The sequence below is a fragment of the Rhinolophus sinicus genome, chromosome 14 (assembly GCF_057876585.1).
Source record: "Rhinolophus sinicus isolate RSI-liver-muscle chromosome 14, RSI-T2T, whole genome shotgun sequence".
Taxonomy (NCBI): Eukaryota; Metazoa; Chordata; class Mammalia; order Chiroptera; family Rhinolophidae; genus Rhinolophus; species Rhinolophus sinicus.
The window spans coordinates 101,500,155-101,526,778 of record NC_142514.1 but is presented as its reverse complement, the minus strand read 5'-3'; the positions used below and the strand labels follow the sequence as shown (position 1 = coordinate 101,526,778).

The following is a 26,624-nucleotide window of genomic DNA, read 5'->3' as shown; positions in this document are numbered from 1 at the left end:
TGTAATAACACCGCCTCGTTAGCGGAGCACGCCGTGGCCCCCGTACCCTGGCTGGAAAAACAGCTCAACTCTGCAGAGGGCACGAAACCCAGGGATCCCTCAGCCCCGAGTGCCTAGTAGGGCGAAGAGGTGGCGGGAGACCTGCCACTCGCTGTGTGCATTTTGGAGAGACCTCCAGCAGGAAAATGGGAGGGGCTCTTTTATTTTTTAAAGCGCGTTCATTGAGGGCCCTTCTGTTTTGCATATAGTTAACTGGGCGACGCTTCCGTTTTGCAAGCAGTACAATAAAGGCTTTTTTATTCTAAAGGCGTTAAATAAGGGCTGACCCATCTTGTGCCCGTGCCCCGAGGCCGAGAAGGCTGGCTCTCTCGTCCCCGACCCGGCAGCCGCGTTATCCTGGGAGCTGCTCTCCCGGGTGGTTCGATTCCCAGCGCATCCCGGGAACGTGTGTAATCTGCCTCTGGGCTCTCCCCGCTGCAGGCGGCCGAGCTCCCTCCGCCTCCATCCTCCCCTAGTTCGCGCCCCCTCCCCCTCTCCCCGGAACCCGCGATTCGCGTCGGGCTCTTGGGCTTCCTTCCCCCCTCCTTTTCCCGAGCTCTGCCGCTCCCGGAGGGCGGGGCAGGCAGTTATCCAGGTTGCGGGGCGGGCGGGCGGGCAGGAGGCGGCGGCCCGGGCCTCGGGATGGAGTAGCCGCGGCCAGACGTCAGAAGCGGAGACCGGAGCGCAGTATCCAGATTGCTGGGCCGGCTGGCGCGGCCCGGCGCTCTGCATGGCGGCTGGTGGGGCGCAGGCCGCCGGGCGGAGCCGAGCGGGTTAGGCTGGTTCCGGGGCCCTCGGCCCCCCGTCCGCCTCCCCGCCCCCCTGTGTTGTCGCCTCTCCCTCTAGCTGCTTCACTTCACGGGGCGAACATGGCGCACAGCTGTCGGTGGCGCTTCCCCGCCCGACCCGGGACCACCGGGGGCGGCGGCGGCGGGGGGCGCCGGGGCCTAGGGGGCGCCCCGCGGCAACGCGTCCCAGCCCTGCTGCTTCCCCCCGGGCCCCCGGTCAGCGGCGGCGGTCCCGGGGCGCCCCCCTCCCCCCCGGCTGTGGCGGCCGCGGCGGCGGCGGCGGCGGCGGTGGCGGCGGCGGCGGCGGGAAGCAGCGGGGCTGGGGTTCCAGGGGGAGCGGCCGCCGCCTCAGCAGCCTCTTCGTCGTCCGCCTCGTCTTCGTCTTCGTCATCGTCCTCAGCCTCTTCTGGGCCGGCCCTGCTCCGGGTGGGCCCGGGCTTCGACGCGGCGCTGCAGGTCTCGGCCGCCATCGGCACCAACCTGCGCCGGTTCCGGGCGGTGTTTGGGGAGAGCGGCGGGGGAGGCGGCAGCGGAGAGGTAAGGGGGCGAGGAACCCCCAGGTCCGGGGTCTCGACCCTCTGCAGAGCCCCCTCCCCTCCCCCATCTGGGACTGTGGAGCATCCCAATTCTGGGACCATCCTAGGGTCCTTGACCCGGGGCAAAAGGCCCTCCCATTTTGGAACCCCCATACATGGGTTCAGACCCCCAGGCGCCCCCACCCCGGGATTTGGACTTATCTGGCTGAGGGTGTTTGCCCTCCACCCATAGCTATCCTCCTTCTCCTGACCCTTGCCCAAATCCCTTGGCAAAGACCCCTCGTCGGGGTTTCCCATCCCGGGACTGAACCCCTCCTCCTTTTCACAGATTACCTCATCCGAGCAAGATTCCTTCCTCCCTCCCTCCCTCCCTCCTAGAGACCTGATCCCGCCACATCCCCGCCTCTCCCTCTGGGCAGATGTTTTACTCTTGGGGCAGTTTTCCTCTTGGGCATCTCTCGGGTGATGGTCTCATCCGGGGCCACGTTCTCTTCCTACCCTTGGGGACCGATGTCCCTTCCAGCACCTTGCTTTCGAAAACGTGATGAACCCTCGCCGCATTCCCGGGCCAGGTCCATACAGTGCCAACCACTCCCCCTTCCTTCACCTCCATCCTCCACCCCCATCCTCATCCCAAGCCGATAGATGCTCCCTCATGCCGCTCTACCCCACCAAGAAAAATCTACTTTCCTCTCCTTCACCTCCTTTCCCTCTGAAGGTAACGGTGATCTCACACAGCAGCAGTCTATTCCCCCCATCTTACAGAGCTACAGTTTCTAGCCTCTTGGTAGCAGGGAATTACGCTACCTTCACTCCCTTTCCCTCCTTTAGAATTAAGGATTACTGACATCTTTGAGGGGGAAATAGTCCACTGTCCCCTAGGTTCAGAGAACAGCTTTCCACCATTTCCCCTGGAAAGGAGGCAGGCTTTCCCTCTAGCTCTGGGAAAGGGGGCCCCTGTGAGGGGAGGTGTTTGTGGGGGGACTTGGGCAGCATCCTCCCAGGGGAAGCAGCTGCTCTCCTACCCCACCCACTGTGCGGGAGAGCACAGCAGTCTCCAGCCCTAGCTCCCTCCCACCCTTCTTTTCTCCATCATTTCATTATCGATCCACCTTTTCCTAGGTCAGTCCTGGGGTTTGGAAGGGGTGGGGGAAGCAGGGTTGGGGTGAGGAGAGTAGATAAGGGACAGTTTTACTTTAGTGTGGTGGTGGTTGCTTTTGGTTGGGGGGGCGGTTATGGAGCAAAGTTATTCCTTAAGAAGGAGGATTTAGGGTTATCTCTCTGATTCTTATAAGGGACCCAAGATAGATGAAGGGTCAAGAGCTTTACCCCTTCCCCATTAGTACTGGGTGAGAATAGGGTTGCTTTGATAAGCATTATTCAGCCCCCTTCAGCAAAAAGGAAAGTTGCCTTGGGAAGGGAAGTTGAGTTCAGGTTCAGCCAGTGCCGTTGCGCATTTGTTTTCCATTGGATGCAGAAGGGCGAGTTTGAATTGTAGGGGAGGGGGGAGAAGAGGATGGGGGATGCTAGGAGGAGGAAGAGCAGCTGCTAGGGGCCGAAGGGAAGGGGGGTAGGGGGTTGCTGCTCTGGAGTGCTCTTGATTGAAACAGAAAGGGAAAGATAACAACCAGGCGTTTCCTGCGTCCTCTGCCGTTGGTGCACGCAAAATATTCTGGGCAAACCCCTTGTCCCCTATTGTGCCCCGCACCTCTTTAGATATACTCAGAGATCCTGGGAAGAAGGGGAGGGAGGAGATCCCAGGGACCACGGCCCCTCCTTTCTAGGAGCTGGCTTTTTTTTAGTTGTTAGTCTTCCTGCCTCCTTTTAAAAACCCTTTCTAAGGCAGTCTAATCGGGAGGCTGACAACAACCCGCCTTCTGACAGAGCGAGGAGGACATGATGGGGGCGTGTTCCTTGCTTATAGCTAGCTGCAGCGTTCCTTTTCCCTGCCTCTCCGCTCTATCTCCACCTCCTTTTCCCAGCCTTCAGAAGGCAGCTGCAGTCAGCAGGGTTGCTTGAGACTATTTATTGGTTGCTGTAGATTATTATTTTTTTTTGAAAGGCCAATTCTGTATTTTTTAAGCTAACAACACAGATCCCATGTAGTTGGAGAACCAAAGGCCTCATACATGACAAAAAGACTGAACCGTTCAGGTTACTTGCATGGAGTTGGTGCTTAAATGTGAGTTGATTTTGCTTTTTTAAAAGATACAGCAGCGAAAAAAAAAAAAAAAGACATTTCATTTACCTGCTTATTTTCAAAATTGAGACTTGCCTGGTTATATGTAGAATTTTAGCCCCATGTATATTTGAGTATAAGAAAGTCTCTATTAGGACAAGTTAGTCTATTTTAAGAGGATCCTGAGAAGCATTTTCTTCTAGTTTAGCATGCTCGTGTATTTTGTATTGAAGGACCAAGTGTTCACATTCCAAATGTTATCACATATTCAAAAGCAAAGTTTTATACTGACAGTTTCTAATCATAGCTTTTCAAGAGACTGGTGAGAAAGAGAGCCACCTGGATTCAGGGACCTAATGTCTGGGCACCAGAATATTTTTTCTGTTGTTTGTCTTTGACAAATCACCTTTAAAGTTTTAATCAGGTGCTAACATTTTCTTGTCCACTGGCATTATTTTGCTTAGCAGGAGTATGTAGTGAAGCCTGTCAAGGAATTGCAGTTATTTCAAATAAGGTCATATTAATAAGTTTTTTTCTCTTAAACAGTTTTACCTGAACAGTAATTTTTACTTCATTATAACAGTGGTTAATGCCTTACATTAAACTTCAGCATTTTTTCTGAATTGGGCTTGAACGACGAGCTGTTGGTAAGCTTTTTATGTAGTAGTTTGAGGCAATCTGGTGTGGGTTGATGGCATGCGTTTGTCAGTGCTAACCCATAGTTTGGTTTAGTACTAAACCTTAGTGATTATGCCCTTTGACGTGGTAGTTTTCATTGTAGAAACCAAGCATTCTGTTACAAGGTCTTACAAATCAATGATAAAGTTCCAAAAGGGAAGTTTAGGGTTCCCCTGGGCTGACATACTTAGAGAATTCTGAAGATTGTTTCTCAGAATTCATTCAGCTGTTTCAGGTCTTGCCTGGATTCATGAAGATATGGCTTGTGATCCAGAATGAGTCTAGCGTTTTTCAATTCTGATTTGCTTTAAATGAATAATGACTGTAACTTGTTCATAAGAAAATGTAAGTTAATGCTTAATAGAATTAGTCAGTTAAGGTGGTTGAAAGGTGACAGAACTTCCAGCTCACGTCCCTGTTTAAACTCCTTTTGTCGTAGGAGACTTGTCCTTCACTTCTAAACGTTCCTAACTTTCCTCATTGAATCTCTCCCTGAGTTACAACTACATATAAGAGTTCTTCATGACCAAATTCTGTCAGAATGGGATTATTTTAAAAAACATATAGGTGTTGCTAGTCTCCTATTTTGGCTTTCTGTGTGGCTGAAAGTAGAATTAAAATTTTATTTTATCGAGCACTATTAAGAAGTCAGAGGTCTGCTTTTTTGCCTTCCGTCTCCCTTGCATAGTGTCAGTGCCCCACTTTTCTGAGGACTGTCTCAGGTAGTGTTAATGCTACTATACTTTGCCATCTAAATAAACATAGTACAGCATCCTCTGTGGTGACTAGAATTTGTGCTGTTTTAATATAAACCCTAAAAATGGTCTTTTAATTAGCAACTAGTCTTTGTTTATTAATTTGTTTTTATTTGAAATGGCAGTTTAGTGGACTAAGGTGGGCTCTTGCGTTGGGTTTAGAAAAGATGATGGTCCTGTAGTTGGAGAGCCTGTGTTGTTGTTTTTTGTGTTTGTTTGTTTGTTTGTTTTGGCTGGTCACTGGGCATATGTATCAAGAATGGGAGTTGCTCCCTCATTGCCTGTATAGCTGATCCTGAGTTTGGCAGAAGGAAAATGAATCAGAGAACACAAGTGGACTAGCAGAAGGCTTGGAGTGGAAGTCAGTGGACATGGGCTCTTCTCGTACTCGTCTCTCTAACTAACCATTATGGGACCTTAGGCACTCCTTACAATTTCTCATCTGTAAAATGAAAATGTTGGATTAAATATTAGCTCATGAATTCTTTTCTACTCCAGTATTCTGATTCCTTTTTATTATGTTAATTTTTTGGTCAGGCCAGAACTTCTTATTGAGTTTATTTAAAGAGTCAGAGTCAGGGAGCCTCTTCGGTAATTTTCAATATTAGCCTCTTTGGTAATTTTTAATATTAATATTTAATATTTGCCTATTTGACTGGCACTGTTATTGGGAAGGGAAATTTCAACTTGGGAAAGTTTTCATTGTATGGACAAAATATAAGGATTTAAATGTATGCAAAAAGTTCTTTGCTAAAGTTGACCAATTTCAATTATAAGAAAAATGATCAAATTTTAAATACAACTCATCTGGTGTTCAGAGTCCCTCTTGTTCGGCTAAATTTGTTTTCCTGTTTTCAATGTTGTGAATTCTGGACTGTCCAAAAGGGAAGTTATTTTTAATCTAGGTAGTGTATTCCTCTAGATGTGTGAGCTTTTAAATGAAAAGAAAAATCCAATACACTAATGTATTTATAAATCCAAAGTGATAGTACCTATGTTACAGGGAGTAGTTGTTAATATGCTCTGAAATGTAGTACTTTGCTTTGTACTGAGCATCAGAAATGCAGTATTTAGAACTTTTCTTCATCTGTCCATGAAAACCATATGACATAATGCCCATCTTTACCTTCCATTTAATGATCTTAAGGTATGTGCACCTGTAGGAAATCATTCACAAAACAGTGATTCTTCTGATTGGAAGTTGAAAAGAGAAAATACGCCCATCTTGACTCAGTTCCCATCTCTTTGCTCACCTTGGTGATATCCTTCCATAGAGCCACTGTGCAGACTCAGTACCCACTGCCTGCTGTGCCCTGTGGCTAGAGGGGGTGTCGTCAGTGCTTTGCTTGCTCTGAGGCATCGCATACCGCAGTGCCTCTTCTCTTCGGGAGACTCACTGTATTTTAATTGTAGGTCTCCTAATTAAGATCTCTTTGTGCCTGCCCACATTCCAGGAGCATTGGCACAGAACTTCAACTTCCCTCTAGCATTTAACTGAAGGCCTTCAAGTCAGGCCTTTTGTGAATATCCTGTCTCTTTCCCTTCTTCCTCTGCCAAAGTGGAGAGCCCAGGGGCATAGACCTTTGAGAAGGGGAAGCTTTGTGACCGTCACTACTCTGGGAGGAATTTATTCTAGGATTGCTGGGTGGGATCTTCTTTTGTATGCATACGTTATTTTCAGGTATTAAGAAAGGTTGTTACTAAGGAGTCTGACCTGAGGTACCTACATTGAATTAAACTCTTGACCCTGTAGGCACTAGTAGGAAAGAGGAAGCTGTAGAGTTCAGTGTTAAAAAGTATTTGGGTCTTATCTAGATTGGTTTAAAGCTTGATAAATCAAACCTCGTGTGGAGTAAATCACAGACTTGTGAATTTTATGGACTGATAGGTTGTGAAGACAATGAAATTATTGATTACTCCTAAATTGTATCAGATTTTAAAACATAGACTGAATGAAAGTTAACTTTGAGATTTGAATTAGCTTTTTTATTAGAAAAGTCTTCAGGAGGCTGTAGAAATTATTGAGTTAATTAAGAAGACTCCAATATTTCTTGGAAAGTTCTAGAATTGGCTAGGCTTCTAGAGTAGTTTCAGCATAAGGTAAAATATTTTTTCTGGAAAACGTTTCATTTTAGTTTCCATTCTATTAGTGCTCAAAATACAGCATATCCTTTAATGGATTTATATATGGCATGCTAGAGGAAATGCAGTCTTTATTAAGAAAAAGTAATCTTAAATCCTTTACCTGGACCCAGATGATTTCCTTGATCACATCAATATGAGGCAGTCAGACAAAGGGCTACTTTTTTTGTTATCATCATTTCATTGGTTGTGAAGAAGGCCTGAAAGAAGGAAGTACATGGTTTTTATGGCATGCATTAAGTAAAGCCGGAGGCCTGCCCTCTTATACCTGAGTGGGTGGTTTTATGGCCTAATTCTCTAATTGCTGGCATTTATGACAGTGTGGATGCTACTGGCGCTGTAGCTGAGGTGGATTATATTGGAAATGGGGAGAGAAAAGGGGTCCTTTGTTAGTCTTTTCATTTCCCCCCTCAGTAAGTTCTCTGAGAAAGCCCCAAGGAAATACAGACACTTGGATTCAGGGAACGACATCCCATAAAATGGTTCTTCATGTTTTTTAAAAGGAAGAGCTGCTTTTCTTGACCTATCCAAAGAAATCCATACCATTGCTGTTAAATATTTCAATGAGCTTTGTACCTTGTCAGGTTACACACCAGGAGAAGCCAACCATGAGGCTGTAGCCTCTGCCAGACATTAGCTTTTAAAGACGAAGACATTTGAAAGAAGAATTTTGTTGTGTGATTTGTAGTTGTTTTGGTTGACATAAGTCCTCTTGTAGGATTAGTACAAAACTTCTTAAAGGCCAAACTTGGTTTACCTTTTTAGATGTTGAATATATTGCCCTAATGAGTTTTAACAGTTAGAAGTATCAATGTAAGAGTTAGTTGGCAGTTTTCTTTTGCTGTGGATGAAAATTCCCCTTTTTTTGAAATTAGTAGTTGTTTTTCTATTTGACATACAGACTCAAGGGATTTCCCCATTATATCTTACCTTTAATTATTGCTGCAGCAATGCCTTTGTGGCACCAGAGGGTAGGATCTATTTCACTGGCATTTATTTCTGGAGTTGGAGTTTTCTTCCATATATTTTATGTGTTTTCTTGGCATCTCTGTTTTTGTGTTGTTTGGTTGGAATGTTTGGGTGTAGATTTTTTGATGTCTTTCAGCAGTAAAGACTATGAACCTTGTGATCCATGCTTTGCTGAAGCACTGTTTCTTTTTCCTTATACAGTGTCAAAGTAATTGTGCCTTTCTGTCTTGAACTAGGAGAGTAAGACTACTTATGAGGAGTGTGTTTGGAGAAAATTTTTTTCATTAAGCTCTTCTTTGTACTATCTCAGTTCTAAAAACTGGGAGAAGTTAATCAAAATTTCTACAATAAATATCTATACCGAGTGGATACACACGTGCCTATGTTCAACTTCTGTTCATCGTGAGTATTAACTGATTTTTAGATCAAACACAAACATACAACATTGTCCCTCAATCATTGCGTTTAATTATAAGCAGTAAAACCATGTGGATAACATCTCTTTAAGCTTAGTTAATGTGGAAATCCTTTTGTAATCTCTCTGGCTAGGATTTTTTATTTGTGCATATATAAATACCTTTACAAAGGAGGGGGAGAATCTCATTATCTAATCTGTAATAATATAGCACAGTAATTAAGATCTTTTGGTCCATGGGCTCTGGATTTAGACAGCCTGGGTTCAAATCTTGACTCTGCCATTTATTAGCTCAGTGACCTTGGAAAATTTTCTTAACCTCTCCATGCTTTAGTTTCTTCATTTGTAAATTATCAGTAATCATGCTTCGTAAGATTATTGTGAAGCTTAATTGAAATTATGCATGCAATGTACTTAGCACTTTGCCTGGTACATAGGAAGCCCTAATTATTAGGATTCAGAGAGTGAAAGGACATGAATGCTATAGTATTTTTTTCACCAAGGTAACTGGTTTTCATTACTTTGAGGTATACCTGTATATGTGTATCCATACACCTGTTTGAATGCTATAATCTTGACTGTAGTATGTTCTTGATTTTGGTCTGGGTGTCAAGTTCATCAGTAAGCTAGAACCAAGCATGTTGGTAACAGTGGATACCATTGATGTCCAACTAGAACATAATTAAAGGTAAGGCAAAAAACGGAGGAGAAAGAACAAGACAGTAAATAGCAAGGTAGGATACCAAGGAATATAGTGCCTCCATGAGTTGCATAATTATCAAGGCAGCTATATTAGGGTTGCTAGTCTGGTCTCTGTAACTAGTGTTCCTTATCTTTTGATGAGTGGACTTGGTGATCCCCTGCAACAACTCTGAGGCACGTCAGGGTTTTTGGACCCCAGATTCAGATACATTATTAGTCTGTACTTGGTAACTATTTGACATTTGTTGTCAAGTTTTGGCTTGAGGAGAGTAAGTGTTGGTCTACAGAGATCAATGCAATTAACAGTTTAATTACAGAAGAAATGCTAAATTGTAGGTTATAATTTCTGGGGGTTGAAACTTAAGAAATAAAAATAACCACAAGTAGAATAGTCAAACAAATTAAAGTTTAAGGGTGACTAGTAGAGAGTGGTGTGCTTAAGGAAAAATACAGTTCTGCTTTCTCAAAGAAAAAGTTTGTTGAAGTACCTCATGCACCATCTTTTACAAATGAAGAAACTGAGGCACAGACAAGTTAAGCAGCTTTCTTTAAATCATACGGCTAGTAAGTGGCTGAGCTATTACTAGAATTCAAATCTAAACCTGTACTTGTTTGAAAGCCCATTCACCCTCTCTGCACTGTGCTATCTTCAATTTCTTTGTTTTCCCACACCATCTAATCAATTTCTGAGGCCTGTCCATGATACTTTTATAGTGTTTCTTTAATCTGTCCCTGCTTTTCTGTTTTTACCATCCTACTTTTAATTTCCATTACCTTTGCATGGATTATTACCATAATCTCCTAACTGGTCTTCTTGCCTTCCTTTTCACTGTCTACAATATTGCCAATAGTTTTCTCAAATACACATCTGATTATGTCACTTTACTCTTAAAATCCTTTGACCTGTCACTGAATATAAAATAAGATTTAAAATTCTCAGCCTTTCATAATCTAGCTGGCCTACATTTCTACATTTTGAACATTCTCTCTTGAACACACATTCTCACTTACGTGCTTCAACCATGTTGGATTACGAATCTATTAGATGTTCTCCACAGTCTGTGTACTTGCCTTCATACCTTTGGAATGCCTCTTCTTTGCCTTAGAGTCTTTCCCACCTTGCCCTGCCTCTGACTTACTCATCTTTGATGGCTCAGCTCAGATCCATCCCCAGTTTCCAACTCTTCTGTGAAGTTTTCACAAATACCACTACTAGTTGAAATTCAACTTCTCCTTTCCTGTTTCCTTATTGTACTTTTTACCTACCCTTAAAGAATTTACTTCAGGATCCTTATGTTGTAAATACTTTTTATTGTGTCTGTCTGTCCCCCATTAGATTGTGATTTTTTTTTCCTTAAGACATGGACCATTCCTAAGTCATCACTTAATGTTTTATATTGTTTATAGTGGTGACTTTTGATGCAGAAGCTTATCAGTAAATGTTTGTTGAATTGAAAATTTGTACATACAACTTTTGGGAATACATTGCAAGGACATGTTACATAAGCTATTGATGTACAAGAGGATTAGCAGGATAATTGTGAGTAATTAAAAAAATTTTAAACTAAAGTATCACAGGGAAGTCTAAGCGCCATCAGAGGACATTTTGTAAAAGTACTGATTGGGGTTTTAAAAGTGATGTTGCGGTATCCTGATGGGATGGCATCATCTTTATATAGATAACACTAGTGCTGATTCTCCCCTTAGTAGAGTGTTGTTTCCATTTCTACGTTCTTCAACTTAAAAGGGATGAGGCGACCTTGGAGACGGTTCTGAGTAGACTCCAAAGATGGTTATATTATGGGAAGTCGGTCGTCTGAGGAAAGGTTGGGAGAATTAAAGGTTGAGAGGCAACTTAGTAACTTAAAAAAACATGAGTGGATCCATTATTAGGAATGGTAACCAGTAGTTTTCCAGCTCTACTGATACTAGAATAAAAGAAAAATAGGTTTAAACTGAAGCAAAGAGTAGCTGTGTAAAGAACTTGTTGCTAATGATGGTTGTCAGAGTGATGATAAAAAGGTTGCCCAAGTAATTCTATGATCTTCTCTGGAGGTGGGTTTTTAAAGTACAGTCCTGCCTATATATGTATAAAATAACTTCTCAAGCTGTCTTCTTCGTGAATCAATAAGTATGTTTTTATTTGGATCCTAGAAGACATGGATCATGTTCTATACGTCTCAATGTTCCCCAAAGGATCCTAGGGCTTCGCTGACTGCCGAAGAAGGATTTGATTTGAATTGTCAATTTATGGCAATAATTAACTTTCAGTAGTAAACTCCAGAGAAATGTCTTTATGAAATGATTTTATAGTGGTTTTATAGGAGAATAAAAATTTAGTAGATGGAACTAACAGACAAATCCTAAACATTAAGAGAAACCAGGGAAAATAGGTGTGGTCTCAATATAGGAAGCAAGTAAGTATTTGTAGATTTTATGTCCGTTTTCAGTTGTAGTTTGGAGATGTGCTTCAGAATATTGCTTGTTAAGGTTATCACTGCTTGTGGATGTATTATTAACAAGTGCTTTGTAAATCCTGTCCAATCTAAAATAAGTTTACTTCATGTTAATGAGGATTAAAAAGGCTTCTGACCCTTGGCTTTTGAGGTTGCAGTGGAGGGCCTGCATGACTCAGAATGAAACCTTTTAGACATGTTGGGTTGCAGAAAGCATTTCATGCACAGTCAGAATGAAAACTGTGAATTGGGATTATTCATATAGATTACCAAAAGTCTGGGCAGACTGATGCTAATACTAGCTTGTTTTCCTCCCAGCTCTTAGTTCTAAAACCTTGATTGGGTTTTTGAAGATTTAGGACTTTGGAATTTAGTACTGGAATTGTGTATAAATTCCTTCTTTTTGATGAATTGATACTTGGTTTATTTAAGTTTATTTACATAAAATGACTGGAGTTCAAAGGTGGAGCTGGATTGTTGCATGAATTCTGCCAGTGATGGCAAAAGTGAAGGGCAGTTTGATGCCCTAATTGTAAAATTGGGTGTCTATTGAGAAAGTCTGGAAATTGGAAATATAAGACATTCATACTTTTTACCTATAACTTTTCGTTGCTAGTCATACAAGTATAAATTCAGAAGGCAAGAGATTATAAAAGCAAAGAATAATTCTCATGATTCTTTATACTGCTTGAGAGACTAGTGTTAGAGTAATAAAAAAAAATACCAGGGACTTTTTTTTTTTTAAATAGGTTAATGCCGCATACATAATGTGGGCTTCTCAGATGTGATGGCAAACTTCCAAATGTGATTTGGTAATCAGATGGTTTTTCAAGGTATTAAGTATGTAAAACTTCCCAACTCGTATTGAACATTTATTCCTAAAAAATATTGGGTCAAAATTGTATTGACTGACTTGGTAGCTTTGCTTTTTTGCTAAAGGGAATATTCACTTTTGTCATCTAACCATTGCTCCTTCAGAAAACTGACTATGGAGAGATCACCCTATTAAACTTGTAGGAAGAAGGAAGTTGTGAATTCCTCAGTGCTACTTTTGTTGCTTGCTATTGGTTATTCAACAGCCCATCTTCCCTGAAGGACAGATGCAACCTGAGATTTGCACCAAGATAAGACAACAAACCAGAAGGAAAAGAAAAAAATTTATAGTAGAAACTTGTAGTTGAATGAGCATATAGTGCACAAAAAAGTTTACTTAAAATTGGCATATGAAGGACCAAAAGCTCTAATAATAAAAAGAACCATCTCTGAAAGCAGTGTTAGTGTTTGTTTGTTTAATTTTTCCAGCTTATTCAAATGGATCTGGTCATTTTGTGGTACTTTTGTATTAAACAAGAATAAACCCTGTGCCTGTGATTAACTTAATTTCTATAGTATATCTGTTAAAGTGGGCTTATTTCTTCAGCAGTGAGCAGGTAAACTAGTTCAGAACTGGAACCTAGGAGTCTAGAAATACACCTTTCTTGATGTTTTGTTTTGTTTTTATATTTAAAAGTAAATTGGGGCATTGCCAAGAATCTTATAGCTTACTATCTGATGTAGTGAGTTTATTTTGCTTGTTTGTTTTGTTTTGTTTTTAAAGACATATTAGCTACTTTCTGAAGCAGAATGAGTGGAGTTCACCTGTCTCATTTGCTTAGCTGTTTTAAGCATCTTTGCTTCTTGCTCTTGTTGACATGGAGTGTGGATGAAGGGATACTACTTTCTCTAATTACAAAATGGGTAACATTTGTGTTTCTTAAGTGCTGGTTGCTAGGTAGAATTGAATTAAATATTTGCAAACTGATTTCATTCTGTATGGGTGAAAGTTTTACCAACTATTGTTATTGAAGAACAGTGTATTGATTGTTTTGTTGTCTTTGTACTGTTGAATCCAAGGTGACTTTTTGGTTTAACATTTCTCAGTATCAGGCAGAAATTATATTTAAAACAATTTAAATCTCTTCCCATCTGTTATGAATTCAAGCAACCACTGTTCTCTTTGATGCCCAGTAACAGAATTTGGTGTTGGCTCTGCCCCTGCCAATCTATTGACGAGAATGATGTTAGTTCAATAACTGCATACCTTTCTTGAGTGGTTGGGTTTCAGAAACCATTTTAGCTTCAGAAGTTTGTCTCTTGATGTTTGTATTTAATTATGCTTGAGTACATGTATGCTTACAGATTCAACAGCATTCTTGTTATAGTCTACTTTTTTGGAAATGATTTACAGGTGCTACTATATTTTATTCTATTACAAATGATGAAAAAGTGCTTTCAAAGAGGCTCATCTTTCCCCTAAATGACACTAATGAATATAGCACTCTACAAAGTAAGAAATGAAGAGATTAGAAAATGTAATTCATTGTTCAAAGAACATCTTTTATGTTCCAGGCAGATGACCAAGTGTTGGGAGCATTAGCACTGAACAATTCCTTTCTTTTTACTGAGTTCAGCTTAAAATACAACATGAATATCAGTAATAAAATTACAATACTTAGCAGACACTTTGGAAATTGGTAATTCAAAGGTTGAAGCTTCCAAAACTAGTATTAACAGAGTTGTTCTTGGGAACATTTAAAGTATTCATCATTTACTGATTTATTGATTTCTTCAGAGGCAGTTATACCAAGTGTAATATAGGAATCAAGATATTTTTAATATTTTCAAGGTGTTTAATAGCTTTTCCTTTCTTATCCTCTTGTTGCTGTGTACAGTTGAAGCACCACTCTCCCTCTGTGGACCCCATCCTCTCATCTACTCAAGCTGGTTTCTGTACTTATCTCCTCTCCTGCTTTGGCAGTTTCTCTCTCTCAACTGGATTGGTCTCATCAACATATAAAACTGCCTGTCTTAATATGGCCTTTGGAAAAAAAACCTTGACCTCACGTCCCCCTTTAGCTGCTACCTAGTTCTCCGTTCCCTTTTACAACAAAGCTTGAAAGTGCTGTCTCCCCTTTCACCTCTTATCCCGTCCTCAGCCACTGTAATTGGGCTTTTATAACCCCACGACTACTGAAATATCTCTTATCGAAGTCCTCAAGGACCTCTTTCTTGCCAGATTGAATACATAATTCTCAGTCCTCATCCTATTAAACCTTCTGGGCAGCATTTGAACCAGCTGACTACTTCCTTCTTGAAACACCCTTTTCTTAGATTCTATAACACTACATTCAATCGGCTGTTTTCTTAACTCATTGGTTATTAATTTTCAGTACGGTTTTCCTCCTCTGCTTAATTCTCCTGAATATAAGAGTCACCTAGGAGACTACCTTTGGCTACCTTCTCTATCTATGCACTCTTCCTAAGTGATCCCATGCAGGCCTCATCTATATGCCCAGGATTACTAAATCTTTGTCTCCTAACCCTGACTACTTCTTGGAGTCCCATGCTTTTATAACCAGACGCCTATTTGACATTTCCATTTGGAGAATAATAAAAGTGGTTAGCGTTTACTAAGTGTTTATTGTGGGCCAGGCAATATTCTGAGTACCTGTAGTGTGTTTTCTCACCTAATTTTGACCACCCTTTGAGGTAGCTGTTATTCCCAGGCAAGGAAACTACTGTGTTTCCCCAAAAATAAGACCTAGCCAGACCATCTGCTCTAATGCGTCTTTTGGAGCAAAAGTTAATATAAGACCCAGTCTTATTTTAATGTAAGACCGGGTATTATATAATATAATATAATGTCATGTCATATATAATATAGCATAATATGTAATAAAATATAATGTAATATCTGGTCTCACATAAGACCGGGTCTTATATTAATTTTTGCTCTAAAAGATGCATTAGAGCTGATGGTCCAGCTAGGTCTTATTTTTGGGGAACCACGGTAGGCATTGAAGCACTTGGGTATCTAATAGGTATCTTACATTTATCATGTCCAGAAAGTCTTGCTTTACTTGTTTTGAAGTGACTCTGCCACTTACCCAGTTGTTCAGGCCTAAAATTTAATAGTTATCCTTGATTTTTATTAATATTCCAAATAACCCATCAGCAAATTCTTTCTGCATTACCTCCAAAATACCTTCAATTTAACTTTTTTCTCATTAATTCTACCACCAAACCCCCAGAATTAAGTCATTATAATTTTTTGGTTGGACTGCTTTGTAATCTTGCTTGTGTTTTTACCTCACCAAAGGTTGTTCTTCACGCAGCAGCTAGTATGTACTCCATGTGTAAGTAAACTTTCAGTTGTCTCTCCCCCCCCCCCCACCAGTAAATTCAAATTCTTTTCTATGGCCAATAAAGCCATACATGATCTGCCCTCTTTTGTCAGGTCTGCTTCTTCAACACCGTCTTTCCATTGTCACTTTTCTGCTGCAGAGCCATGGAGGCCTTTTTGTCTGTCATACGTGCCATGCTTGTTGTCTCCGGGCCTTTGCACTTGCTATCAAGCTAGAATACTATTCTACCAAGATTTTTATATGTCTGTCTTTTTCTCATCATTAGGTCTAAAGGAGGGTTCAACAAGTTTTTTCTGCAGAGATGGTCACTGTTTAAATGACTCAACTCTACTGTTATAGTGCAAAAGCAGCCATAGACAATATATAAGTGAGTATGGCTGAGTTCCAATAAAACTTTATTTATATATGCTAAAATTTGAATTTCATGTAATTTTCATGTCCACAAAATATTCTCCTTTTGATTTTCTAAAACCATTTGAAAATATTAAAAACCATTCTTAGCTCGTGGACTGAAAAAAAAAACAGGTGGCTGGCCACATTTGACCTATAGCCTGTAGTTTGCCAATCCTTGGTAAACCATGACCTTAGAGAAGCCTTTCCTGACCACCTTAGTGAAAATAACCCCCACTGCTAACCCCCATTAATCCTTATTGCCCTGGTTTATTTATTTATTTGTTATATGTTTATTTTCTGTCTCCACTAGATTGTAGCCTCATGGGGCAGGGATTTTGTCAGCTCTTCACTTGTGTTATCTTTAGAGTCTAAAACGGTGCCTGGCTATGCTCAGTAAATACTTGCTGAGTGATTGAATGCCAACCACATTTGAATTATGGCTATAGACCGCTATCTGGTCTCTGGTCTCCCTTTATTCAGTTTCTTCCTGCTCTAATTCTGTGTGTCTATGTGTGTATGTATCATTTCCAGAATAAACTTCAAACACAGTTAATGCCTTTTGTACATTTGAGAATCAGTGTAGCTCCCTGCTGTTTATCAGCTTTGGCCATGCCATGCTGGAATTAAGGTTCTAATAACTGATTTGTCTTCTATTTTGGCTCTGCTGTGGCTACCGCTTTCCGATCAAATAAATTTTTACTAATCCTTGCATCTAATTTTCCACTTCTCCCCCTTATTTGTCACTCCCATTTATTTCTTAATCAGCCATTGTCTATGATTTATTTCTTTCCAAGATGCGTTTTAAAAAGCTTCTGTAGGTTGTAAGCCTCTTTGAGAATCTGAAGAAATCTATTGTTTCTCACCTGACAGATGCTCACATAATCAAAGTTTTGCTTGTTAGTTCAGAGGAATTTCTAAGTTTACTCCTGCCTATGAACTTTTCTGAAACTAAATCCATGCTTAGCCTGTTTCCTAATGAAAGAGAATTCCCTTCCTTTGTCCTTTGTATGTACTCCCTCCTAGCTGACCCTTCCTCCCTGTCCCTTTTCCATTTATTACGACTTTGCTTTGAGGATTTTCAATCTCTTCCCTGCTGCTGTGTTCCCCTTGGGCATATAAACATATTCAACTGAAAAAAGAATCCTCCCAAGCTGGTCATTGCCTACTTTGTGCCCTATTTCTGCTTCCCCTTATAACAGTTTTTGTCAAAAGAGTAGTCTCTACTTCGATTTTGGTCACTTTCTAGTGACACCTCAACCCACAGCACTTTGGCTTCTAGGAGCCTCTAACACAGCATCGAAATTGGCCTTTGTAAGGTCGCAAGTGACCTCCTCGTTTGATACTCTGCTATACAAGTCTCAGTCTTTATCCAGCTTGACCATCCCTTGATACGTATTCTTCCCTTGACCGTTTTGTACTTGATCTTCTTGGCCATTCCATCTCTGTCTGCTTCCTTGGCTTCCATTTCCCTGGGGCATTGTTAAGTGTAGGTAGGTATTCCTCAGGGATTTGTCATTGACCTTCCTTTTTTCTCAGTATCTTCTCCCTGAATGATTGCGTTGTAATATAGTTCAGCATTCGTATATTCATTGAATCAGATGTTTTCTCCAGATCATTATATCAGTTAGGCATTTCAAATTCCAATGTGTAAAGTGATATCCCCATTCCTATAAACCTCTCTTGTATTCCCAATCTTGGTAAATATCACCATAAGTCTAATCAACCTGAGCCAAACACCTGCAAGTCTAACATTTTTTCCATTCCCTTAAGTCTTTATGTCAAAATTTTGTCCATTTTGCCTCCTTACTATCTACGGAATCTGCCCTTTTTTCCCTCAATCCCCAGTGCCACTGCAGTCATTTTACTTGTATAACTGTTCTTCCTGTGTATGGTTTTAAGGGCCATCTCTACTTCCCCGCTGCTGTCATAGTGATCTTTTGAAAGTATAAATCTAATCACACTTCTCTCCTGCCTGAAAGTGTCACTGATGAACCTGTGGCTTTCAGAGTGAGGCCCACACATCCTTAAAGGTAAACGTCAAACTAAGGAAGGCCTTTGAGACTTTTTGTGACCTGCCTCTGCCTTTTCTTTCCCCCTCAGTACCTTATGCCCCTTTCCCACATCAGCTAGGGAACTCAGCCATACTGAACTGTTTGTAATTTCCCTGCATGCCATGCTCTTACACTTCTGTGCTTTTGTAGGTGGTATACTCTCTGCCAACAGTATCTCCTTCCTTCCAAAGTTAGATTACGTTTTTTTTTAAGACTTTTATTTATTTTAAGTGTGTTTTTCCAGTACCCATCAGCTTCATGTCAAGTAGTTGTTTTAATCTAGTTGTGGAGGGAGCAGCTCACAGTGGCCCATGCGGGGATTGAACCAGCAACCTTGTTAAGAGCGCTGTGCTCTAACCAATTGAGCTAACTGGTTGCCCCCTAGATTACATTTTTATCCTTTCTGCAATGACTTTCCTGACCCTTTCTCCTTGACTGGGTTAGTTGCCTTTCTGCTGTGCCTCCATATCCATTCCTCTAACAACAGGTAACACTATAATAATTTATTCATCTCTTCTTGGTAGATGACCAGGTCCTACAAAGCAGAAGTTGTCTTATTTCTATCTTCGTCCCTTACCCCAAAAATGGTCTCACATATATTTTGAATGAATGAATGAATGAATGAATGAATGAATGAATGAATGAATATAGTTTGTCCTACCAGCCTGGGGACATTATCTCCGTGCGTTCTTAAAAGTAAAAGTCATATTGTCTAATTCTTTGGCGTCCACAAGTATTTTCTACTACAGTGCTGTTACCACAGTAGATGCTTATTTTTTTTAAACAGTTAATGTACTGTATTTCCTTTTTTCTCATTTTACAAAATTTTTTTGAGTGCCAAATTTGTGTCTTATACTAGGAATACAAAAATGAATAAGTAAACTGCCCTGCCTCAAAGAGTGAACACTCTAGAGGGGTCAAATATGTCAACACATATTTTAAAATCCCTGAAATACTAGTAATTGTGTGTACATGTCTTTAAAATGCAAAATCAAAACCGTGGTATTTTAGGGCTTTTAGCAATAGACCCAGAAATATGCCAGCAGAGGTGATAGCTAACTGGATAAATTTCCAAGGGAGAAGTGTTATTCTCTTTTTAATTAGAGCTACTGAGGTGTACAATATGTATCCTGAATGTTTCTACATCTGTGGTTGTTCTTGGTAATTTTCTTAGTTCTCCTGTGGCTTCCTCACGTGATGGAACTATATATGATGATACCAAAAATTAGAAGCCTCCAAAACAGTTTCGAACAGTATCAGGGTGATTTTGATACTGTCTGTGGTTATTGATTGATGTTACTTTCAACTGATGGATCAATAAACCTTTGTAGTTGAAGAAATTTGATTTTTTTCAAACTCTTGAGACTAAACATTTTAGGGACAGAAGAATGCTAAGATATGGTTGCTAAAGGTCATGTTTGAGATAGATACCTGCCAGTTCATTTGGTGCTCTGAAGTGCGGAGGAGTCTCTTGTTAGAAAAGGAAAGGTATGAGCGGAGTCCTCGTAGGCCTATCAGCCCAGGCCAGATGTGGTTAGAAGAGTTTTCAAAGTAGCTTTGGAACATCCTCCTTAGCCTGAGAGATGAAGAACTCCAGGTGAGTGATTTTTTGCTGACTGTGGTAAATTGGGAAGAATTTATGGGAGGAACTAAAATCTATGAATTTTAGTTGGGGATAGGGAAGAAAAGGCATTGAGGTCTATCACTTGAAAGTTCATCAGATCACTGGTATTGCTGGGAACTGTGTCACATCTAATCACTGCAGATGATTTAGGTCTTGATTACCTAGTCTCTCTGGTTTCTAAGGTTGGAGTGGTGACTAGTTACAATACTGAAGGATTGAGGTATACATTGCCATCTTTTGGAAAAATTTTAAAGTTTGTTGAATATTTCTCCATGAACCAAAAATACTAACATAAGAGGAAGAATGAACTATTCCAAGATTTAAGCAAGTTTTAAAATCTGGAATATGAAGTACATAGTACAACATTTTATCCTTCACTGACATTTTAATGAGACTTTGGTGTTTTGTTTTAACACTTTCTTAAAAAAATTTTTCTATTATATTGGGAACAGTGTTCTTCTGCAGGGCCCATCAGCTCGAAGTCGTTGTCCTTCAATCTAGTTGTGGAGGGCGCAGCTCAGCTCCATGTCCGGTTGTCATTTTCAGTCTTTAGTTGCAGGGGGCACAGCCCACCATCCCATGCGGGAAATGAACTGGCAACCTTGTTGTCGAGAGCTTGCGCTCTAACCGCCTGAGCCATCCGTCCGCCCCGAGACTTTGGTTTTTAAAGGAAAGCTTGTTGTGCAAGCTGTTTGCCTTAGATACTTCTTGAAAACAGGAATCATGTCTTACTCATCTTTGCATCTGGAACAGATACCATGTTTTCCCTGAAAATAAGACCTAGCCGGACAGTCAGCTCTAATGCGTCTTTTGGAGCAAAAATTAATATAAGACCCGGTCTTATTTTACTATAATATTTTACTGTAAGACCGGGTCTTATATAATAATATAATATAATGTAATATAACACCGGGTCTTATATTAATTTTTGCTCCAAAAGACACATTAGAGCTGATTGTCCCGCTAGCTCTTATTTTCGGGGAAACACAGTAGCATAATGGTTACATTTGGCCAGCATATGAATGGCTTGAATGAGTGAACAAGTAAAAGAAATAGTGCTTTGTTTGAAAAGTTGTCCTAGTAGTACATAACTTTTTTTTGCAACAGAATTTCATGTATTTTTCTAGAATGTCTTCATTATATTTTATATTATAATAAACATTATTATCTTTATTATTTATTTGGGGTTCACTTAGGTTCTCTTGTGGAAAAAAATAATTCCGATTGCTTCATCATTTACAAATATAACCAGTTACTAAAGAATTCAAATTCTGCATTAAAATAAAAATCCTCAAATTTTAAGATACTTATGAGTAAAGTGGAATTTACTAGTAAAGGTATGCTTGGCAGTTCTCAAATAGCTGGTTACCCTAGGTTAAGCGTAGGGCTAATAAAGAAATGCTACACATCTATTATTTTTACAATTGCATGTCACTTAGGAAGTGACATTAGATAGCTTCATTGCATTTTTAATCACTAAGAATGCTAAATATTTAACAGTATTTTGCAGTGCTCAGCTTGGCAAGGAGGTAAGAAAGTGTTAAAATCTTGGAGATCTAGTCTCCAAAGACGACATTGTTCGGAAGCAATAGGTTTGATGGCTCTTTCCTGTCCTCTGTCTTGGAATGCTGTGCTCATCAGAGAAAGCCATATTGGAAAGACAGGTATGTGTGATGAATGGCCGTTTGGGCCCAGTTCCCAAGAAGGCTTGGTCATGTGTATCATGGTGTCTCCTGTATCCTCTCTGCAGGGTGTCCAGTCTTAAGATGTTTGCCACAGCGCCAAACATGGACTTAATTGCAGCACCTTTTGTTGTCTTTTGTAGACATTTTGCTTTAGTCTTTGATTTCTAGGCCAGTCTAAATCCTTAGGAAGACAGCCCTGTTACCTTGTTTACTAAATCTTCTAGGAACCCCACGTGTTTAAGGGGATGATGGGAGTGAGATGAGAGGCAGGAAAGACCAGCTGCAGCACCCTCTTGCAGCAATTCTTGACTTGGCTTTCCTTAAATTTTCTTAGGCCTCTGAATTGGAAGTTCAGAGTTAGAAGACTAGAGAGAGAACTCGTTGGCATAGCAGTGATGGCTTTTGTTTTTGGCTAACCTGTCTGGATTATTTAAACAATGGGTACTTGTTTTTTTAAAGCATGCTTCAAGAAGTCAACCTATATTTCAAGTGAAAAGAAAGTTCTCAGGTAGAAATATAGTCTTTTTTGACTACTCATTCTCTTATTCTAACTATGCAAGACCATAGGAAAGAATTACTGCTTTCTGTCATTTGGAAAGTTCAGTACTTGCACACTTTAAACACTGGCAGAGGTGGTTAAGTTACTGCTTGACAGCTCAGCAGGGCTCTGTTTTGGAGCACACTGCCACTAGGATTGTAGTCACAGTTTGTGAAAGTTTGAAATACAGAAAAAAGACTCCCTGAGGTTGCTGATAATGATAATGAACACAGCAACATGGATCTCTTATATTTCTTTTAAAGATTAACAATCTTTCGTTACTTCAACTGTTTTTCACTTTTCCTGTTGGTTATTGTCTGCATAGTTGCTAGAACTATCTCTCATTGCAGCATACAGAGCATAAAATTCATGCCTTTAGCAGTGCATTCCCCTGGTAAGTTGGGAAACCCCCAGATGTCTGAAATGTGTACATTAGCAGGTTGTTCCATAAGGATAATACAGGAAGAGAATAAATTAAATCAGAAATTTTAAGGATCTGGAAAACGGGCATCATGTTACTTTAATAGTAGCTGAAAGAACAGCAGGATTTGTACTGTAGATGATTTATTTGGTTCCTTTAAATATTTATTTATAGTTTTAAATTGTAACTGTTTTGGTAGGAAGTTCTTTGTAACTGACTCTGATCTTGGGTGAGTCATTTGGCCCCTCAGTTTCAGTTTCCAAAACCACGTCAATAATAGAGCTATAGGGGCCGGCCTGGTAACTCAGGCGGTTAGAGCTCTGTGCTCCTAACTCCGAAGGCTGCTGGTTCGATTCCCACATGGGCCAGTGGGCTCTGCCCTCAACCACAAGGTTGCCAGTTCAATTCCTCAAGTCCCGCAAGGGATGGTGGGCTCTGCCCCCTGTAACTAAGATTGAACACAGCACCTTGAGCTGGGCTGCCTCCCGGATGGCTCAGTTGTTGGTTGGAGCACAGGCTCTCAACCACAAGATTGCCAGTTCAATTCCTCGAGTCCCGCAAGGGATAGTGGGCTCTGCCCCCTGCAATTAAAATTGAACACAGCATCTTGAGCTGAGCTGCCGCTGAGCTTCAGGATGGCTCAGTTGGTTTGGAGCGTGTCCTCTCAACCACAAGGTTGCCGGTTCGACTCCCGCAAGGGATGGTGGGCTGTGCCCCCTGCAACTAGCAACGGCAACTGGACCTGGAGCTGAGCTGCGCCCTCCACAACTAAGACTGAAAGGACAACAACTTGACTGGGGAGCCGGGGGGGGAAGTCCTGGAAGTACACACTGTTCCCCAATAAAGTCCTGTTCCCCTTCCCCAATAAAATCTTTAAAAAATAATAATAATAATAGAGCTATAACATGGATGTTGCCTTGTAGTTTTCTGAGGGATTTTGCATAAATGACATAATTTACATAATTTATTTCATTTACTCATTAAACACTCCAATAAATAAAGAAATTAAGGTATAAAAGTAGTAAGTGATTTGTCTGAAATCACATAACCTGCAGCCTGCGTGTGCTAGAACTGAGACCTCAAACTCACGCTTCACTCTGAGCGCTGTCATATGCCCATACATGGGAGGATCGGACTGCTCTCTAAAATTCTAAGATACTGTAATTTCTTTTTGCTTTTTGCTTTCTTTACAGTACCTGAGGCAATTTACCATGGCCTATTTTATTTGTCTGCTTTTTTCTCAAAGTACATTTTAGGATTACTATTTTAAGTGTCTTTTCTTCTGACCGAAAATACATTTAAAAAATGAACAATATGGAACTTCCATCACTGTGATAAGATTTTTGGATTGTGTCTTGTGAGTTTAGGCATCCTTTTTTTTTTAAATGTTGTGGCTTATAAGTGTAAGCCCCGAAGATCATTCCAAGAAATTCATTATTTGGGGTTAAGCCCCATGTGTCTGAAGTTGTCAAGATGAAGAGATAGATTTTTTTCTTTTTCACAAATGTTCACAATAAGAATTTAAATTTATGTAAAGATGAAAGAAGAGACTGTAAAAAGTACTCTGGTATATATTCCTTATTTAAGTTTATTATAATACTTTACAAAGAAATCTCTTTGAAGAGGATAATTTCAGTTTTTTCTTAACTAGTTAAATACTTCAATAATTTTAACAATCTAAGAGCAAAAAACCTTTTTTAGATTCTAATAAGAATCGTCTCTCAGTTTCGTAGTATCCAAAGTCTTGGCCTCAAACATTTGGCTCCTCAAAAGTATTTAAATTTAAAAGCTGGATCTGCTAATTTGTCTAAAAGGTTGCATGTCTCTTCACATATTCCTGGTTAATAAGTGGTTAAACAGATTTGCACATGACTCAAGCTTTAAACTAACTGGGGAAACTGCTTCAGAAAATCCACGGGTGTTGTCTACATACGAGTATGCGTGTGTTTGCTCCCGAGAGGAAAATCGGGGGCTTTAATTGTTGGAACTTAGTTTGGGGCTTACCAGTATACATTGGAGGTTCAAGAAAATTTGTCTTTGATTCCTAATTTTGTTTTTATTTTGTGTGGATTTTGTTTCTGGAATCTGAAATTTTCTCTCCTAATCTCTCTCTCTGGAAAGAATTCTTAGTCTTCAAATCAATGAATTTCTATTAATCATTTTGTTTAAATAGATGTCTTTTCTGAGAACTTGTCCAAAATAGGTTCAATCTTTGGTATTTTTTTAAATAAAGGGTAGGTTAAAAGTTAGAAGTAAGGAGAAATTTTTGCTTTTTCTAAGTATAATTGAAAATGAGATGCTTCCTTAAGTTAGTCTTGAATTTCACCCCATGTGTGGTCAATTCATGATCCCTTTCACAGAAGCTGCTGCCCACCATTAAGTCTCTTATCACAGGGCATTTTTAAATGATGCCATAAAATGCATGTTGAGAATCTTTGGATCTCAAATGTACAGAAATCACATCTAAATGTCAATTCCTGAGTTAAGGAACTGACGATTATGGCAATTTCAGTCTCTATTAATATTTAGTAGACAAGAGATGACGATATTGTTTATGTTATTATGTGTCTGTAGTCTCAACTACTTGTTGAGAAGATTTGTTTGTTTAATATTGGGGCTGTATATTTCTGCCATTATACTGATTTGCTTACTTGAATTAAAGTCGTTCTTTAATTGTTTGGGCTGTATCTATAGTTTGAAATTTAGAACTGTCCCCTGTGTACTATGCACCAAAAATGATGTTTCAATGCATTGTTCAATTACTACACAGCGTCTGTTTGTCTGTAGTGAAGCTGTATGGCTGGGTCCATTTATTTCAATATTCATTATTTTAAATATCCATCTGAATGATGATTAATATATAGAGGCTAATTTTTCAAATTCATTTGTATCTCCTCGGCATTTCTTTGGAATTTGTTCACATTCATGTTTTGGTTTCTGAATTTAAAATAATTTTCCTTTGTTGTAGGATGAGCAGTTCTTAGGTTTTGGCTCAGATGAAGAAGTCAGAGTACGAAGCCCCACAAGGTCTCCTTCAGGTATGGCCAATTAAGCGCATTGTGCCTTGTGCCTTTAGCTTTTGTTTGTTAAGAGACTGGCTTTCCCTTGCCTTCTTTGCATGTAAAGGATGTCTTAAATACTGGGTGGGGGGAGGGGGTTGTACATCCTTCCCTTTCCCTCACACTAAGTAGGAAATGGCTTATGAAATAGACCTCTTTATGGGACTCTTCTCCGTCAGGCCACTTTTGGTTTATTCCTTATTATGCTTCTCTGTGGGGACCACTTGAAGCATGGGAGGTAGATTTCCATGGAATGATTGGATAACCTGGTAGGAAATTGAAGGTAACCTACTGAGAGCAACCTCAGATTTACATATTTTGAATTGTATGGTATTATATATGACTTGAGAATAATTTGGCCATTGTTTTTTACGAAATTTGCTCCACTATAGTCAAAGACCTAAAAACAAAATATTAGCACTGTATGAACTATTTCACTTGATCCTTGAAAGTCTGTATTAAAATAAAACAAAAAATAAAGCAAATTTTTGTCATTGTTGTTCTCACCAAGAAAATATGTAGACTGTCTTGAAATTCTAGACTTACAGAGACAGTTCTTAATGAAAATAACACTTAGTAGCGTGCAGAAAAGAGAGTGCTGTAGATCTTTTGATGGAAAAACATCCTCCATCTGTGCTGCCATTCTGACTTCTTCCATGATTTTCTTTTATGTGGATAGACAATCTAATTAAATATGTGTTTTTGTTCTTTGACATAGACTTAGTTTGTGATGTTTGTTAGCATTTCGGTTATATTTAAGAGTCATCATATGTTATATAGTAATCTAATTCAAACACAATTTGACAGTTTTTCCTTTCCCAAATGGCAGTGGTATTGCCATTCTAGTTGGAAGGAGTTAGCTAGTAGGGTCCCAGTATCTGTGTCATTTAGACAGTAGCAATGTTCTCTTTAATGTGTGGTGAAATCTTAAAACTTCATATCAGAAAGTGATTTTAGAGAATAGCTGGTCTACCCTTCATTTATAAATTGACAAAATGAGGCCCCAAAAA

The 26,624-nt window shown here is 40.0% G+C and overlaps 1 protein-coding gene across 13 annotated transcripts in view; it reads left to right on the top strand.

Annotated features, from left to right (window-relative positions):
• Positions 1-801: 801 nt before the first annotated feature.
• Positions 802-26,624, top strand: part of KMT2A (lysine methyltransferase 2A) — a 78,089-nt gene continuing 52,266 nt past the window's right edge. For 3 of the 13 annotated variants that reach the window (XM_074335396.2, XM_088791428.1, XM_074335397.2), the window contains exons 1-3: positions 803-1,364; positions 3,447-3,545; positions 25,524-25,593. In XM_074335396.2, the coding sequence (XP_074191497.1) occupies positions 909-1,364; positions 3,447-3,545; positions 25,524-25,593 (625 nt within the window). In that variant the 5' untranslated portion in view covers positions 803-908. Of the gene's footprint in view, positions 1,365-3,446; positions 3,546-25,523; positions 25,594-26,624 lie in introns of all 13 variants that reach the window. The other 10 variants (XM_088791429.1, XM_074335398.2, XM_074335395.2 and 7 more) reach the window with 5 other exon arrangements.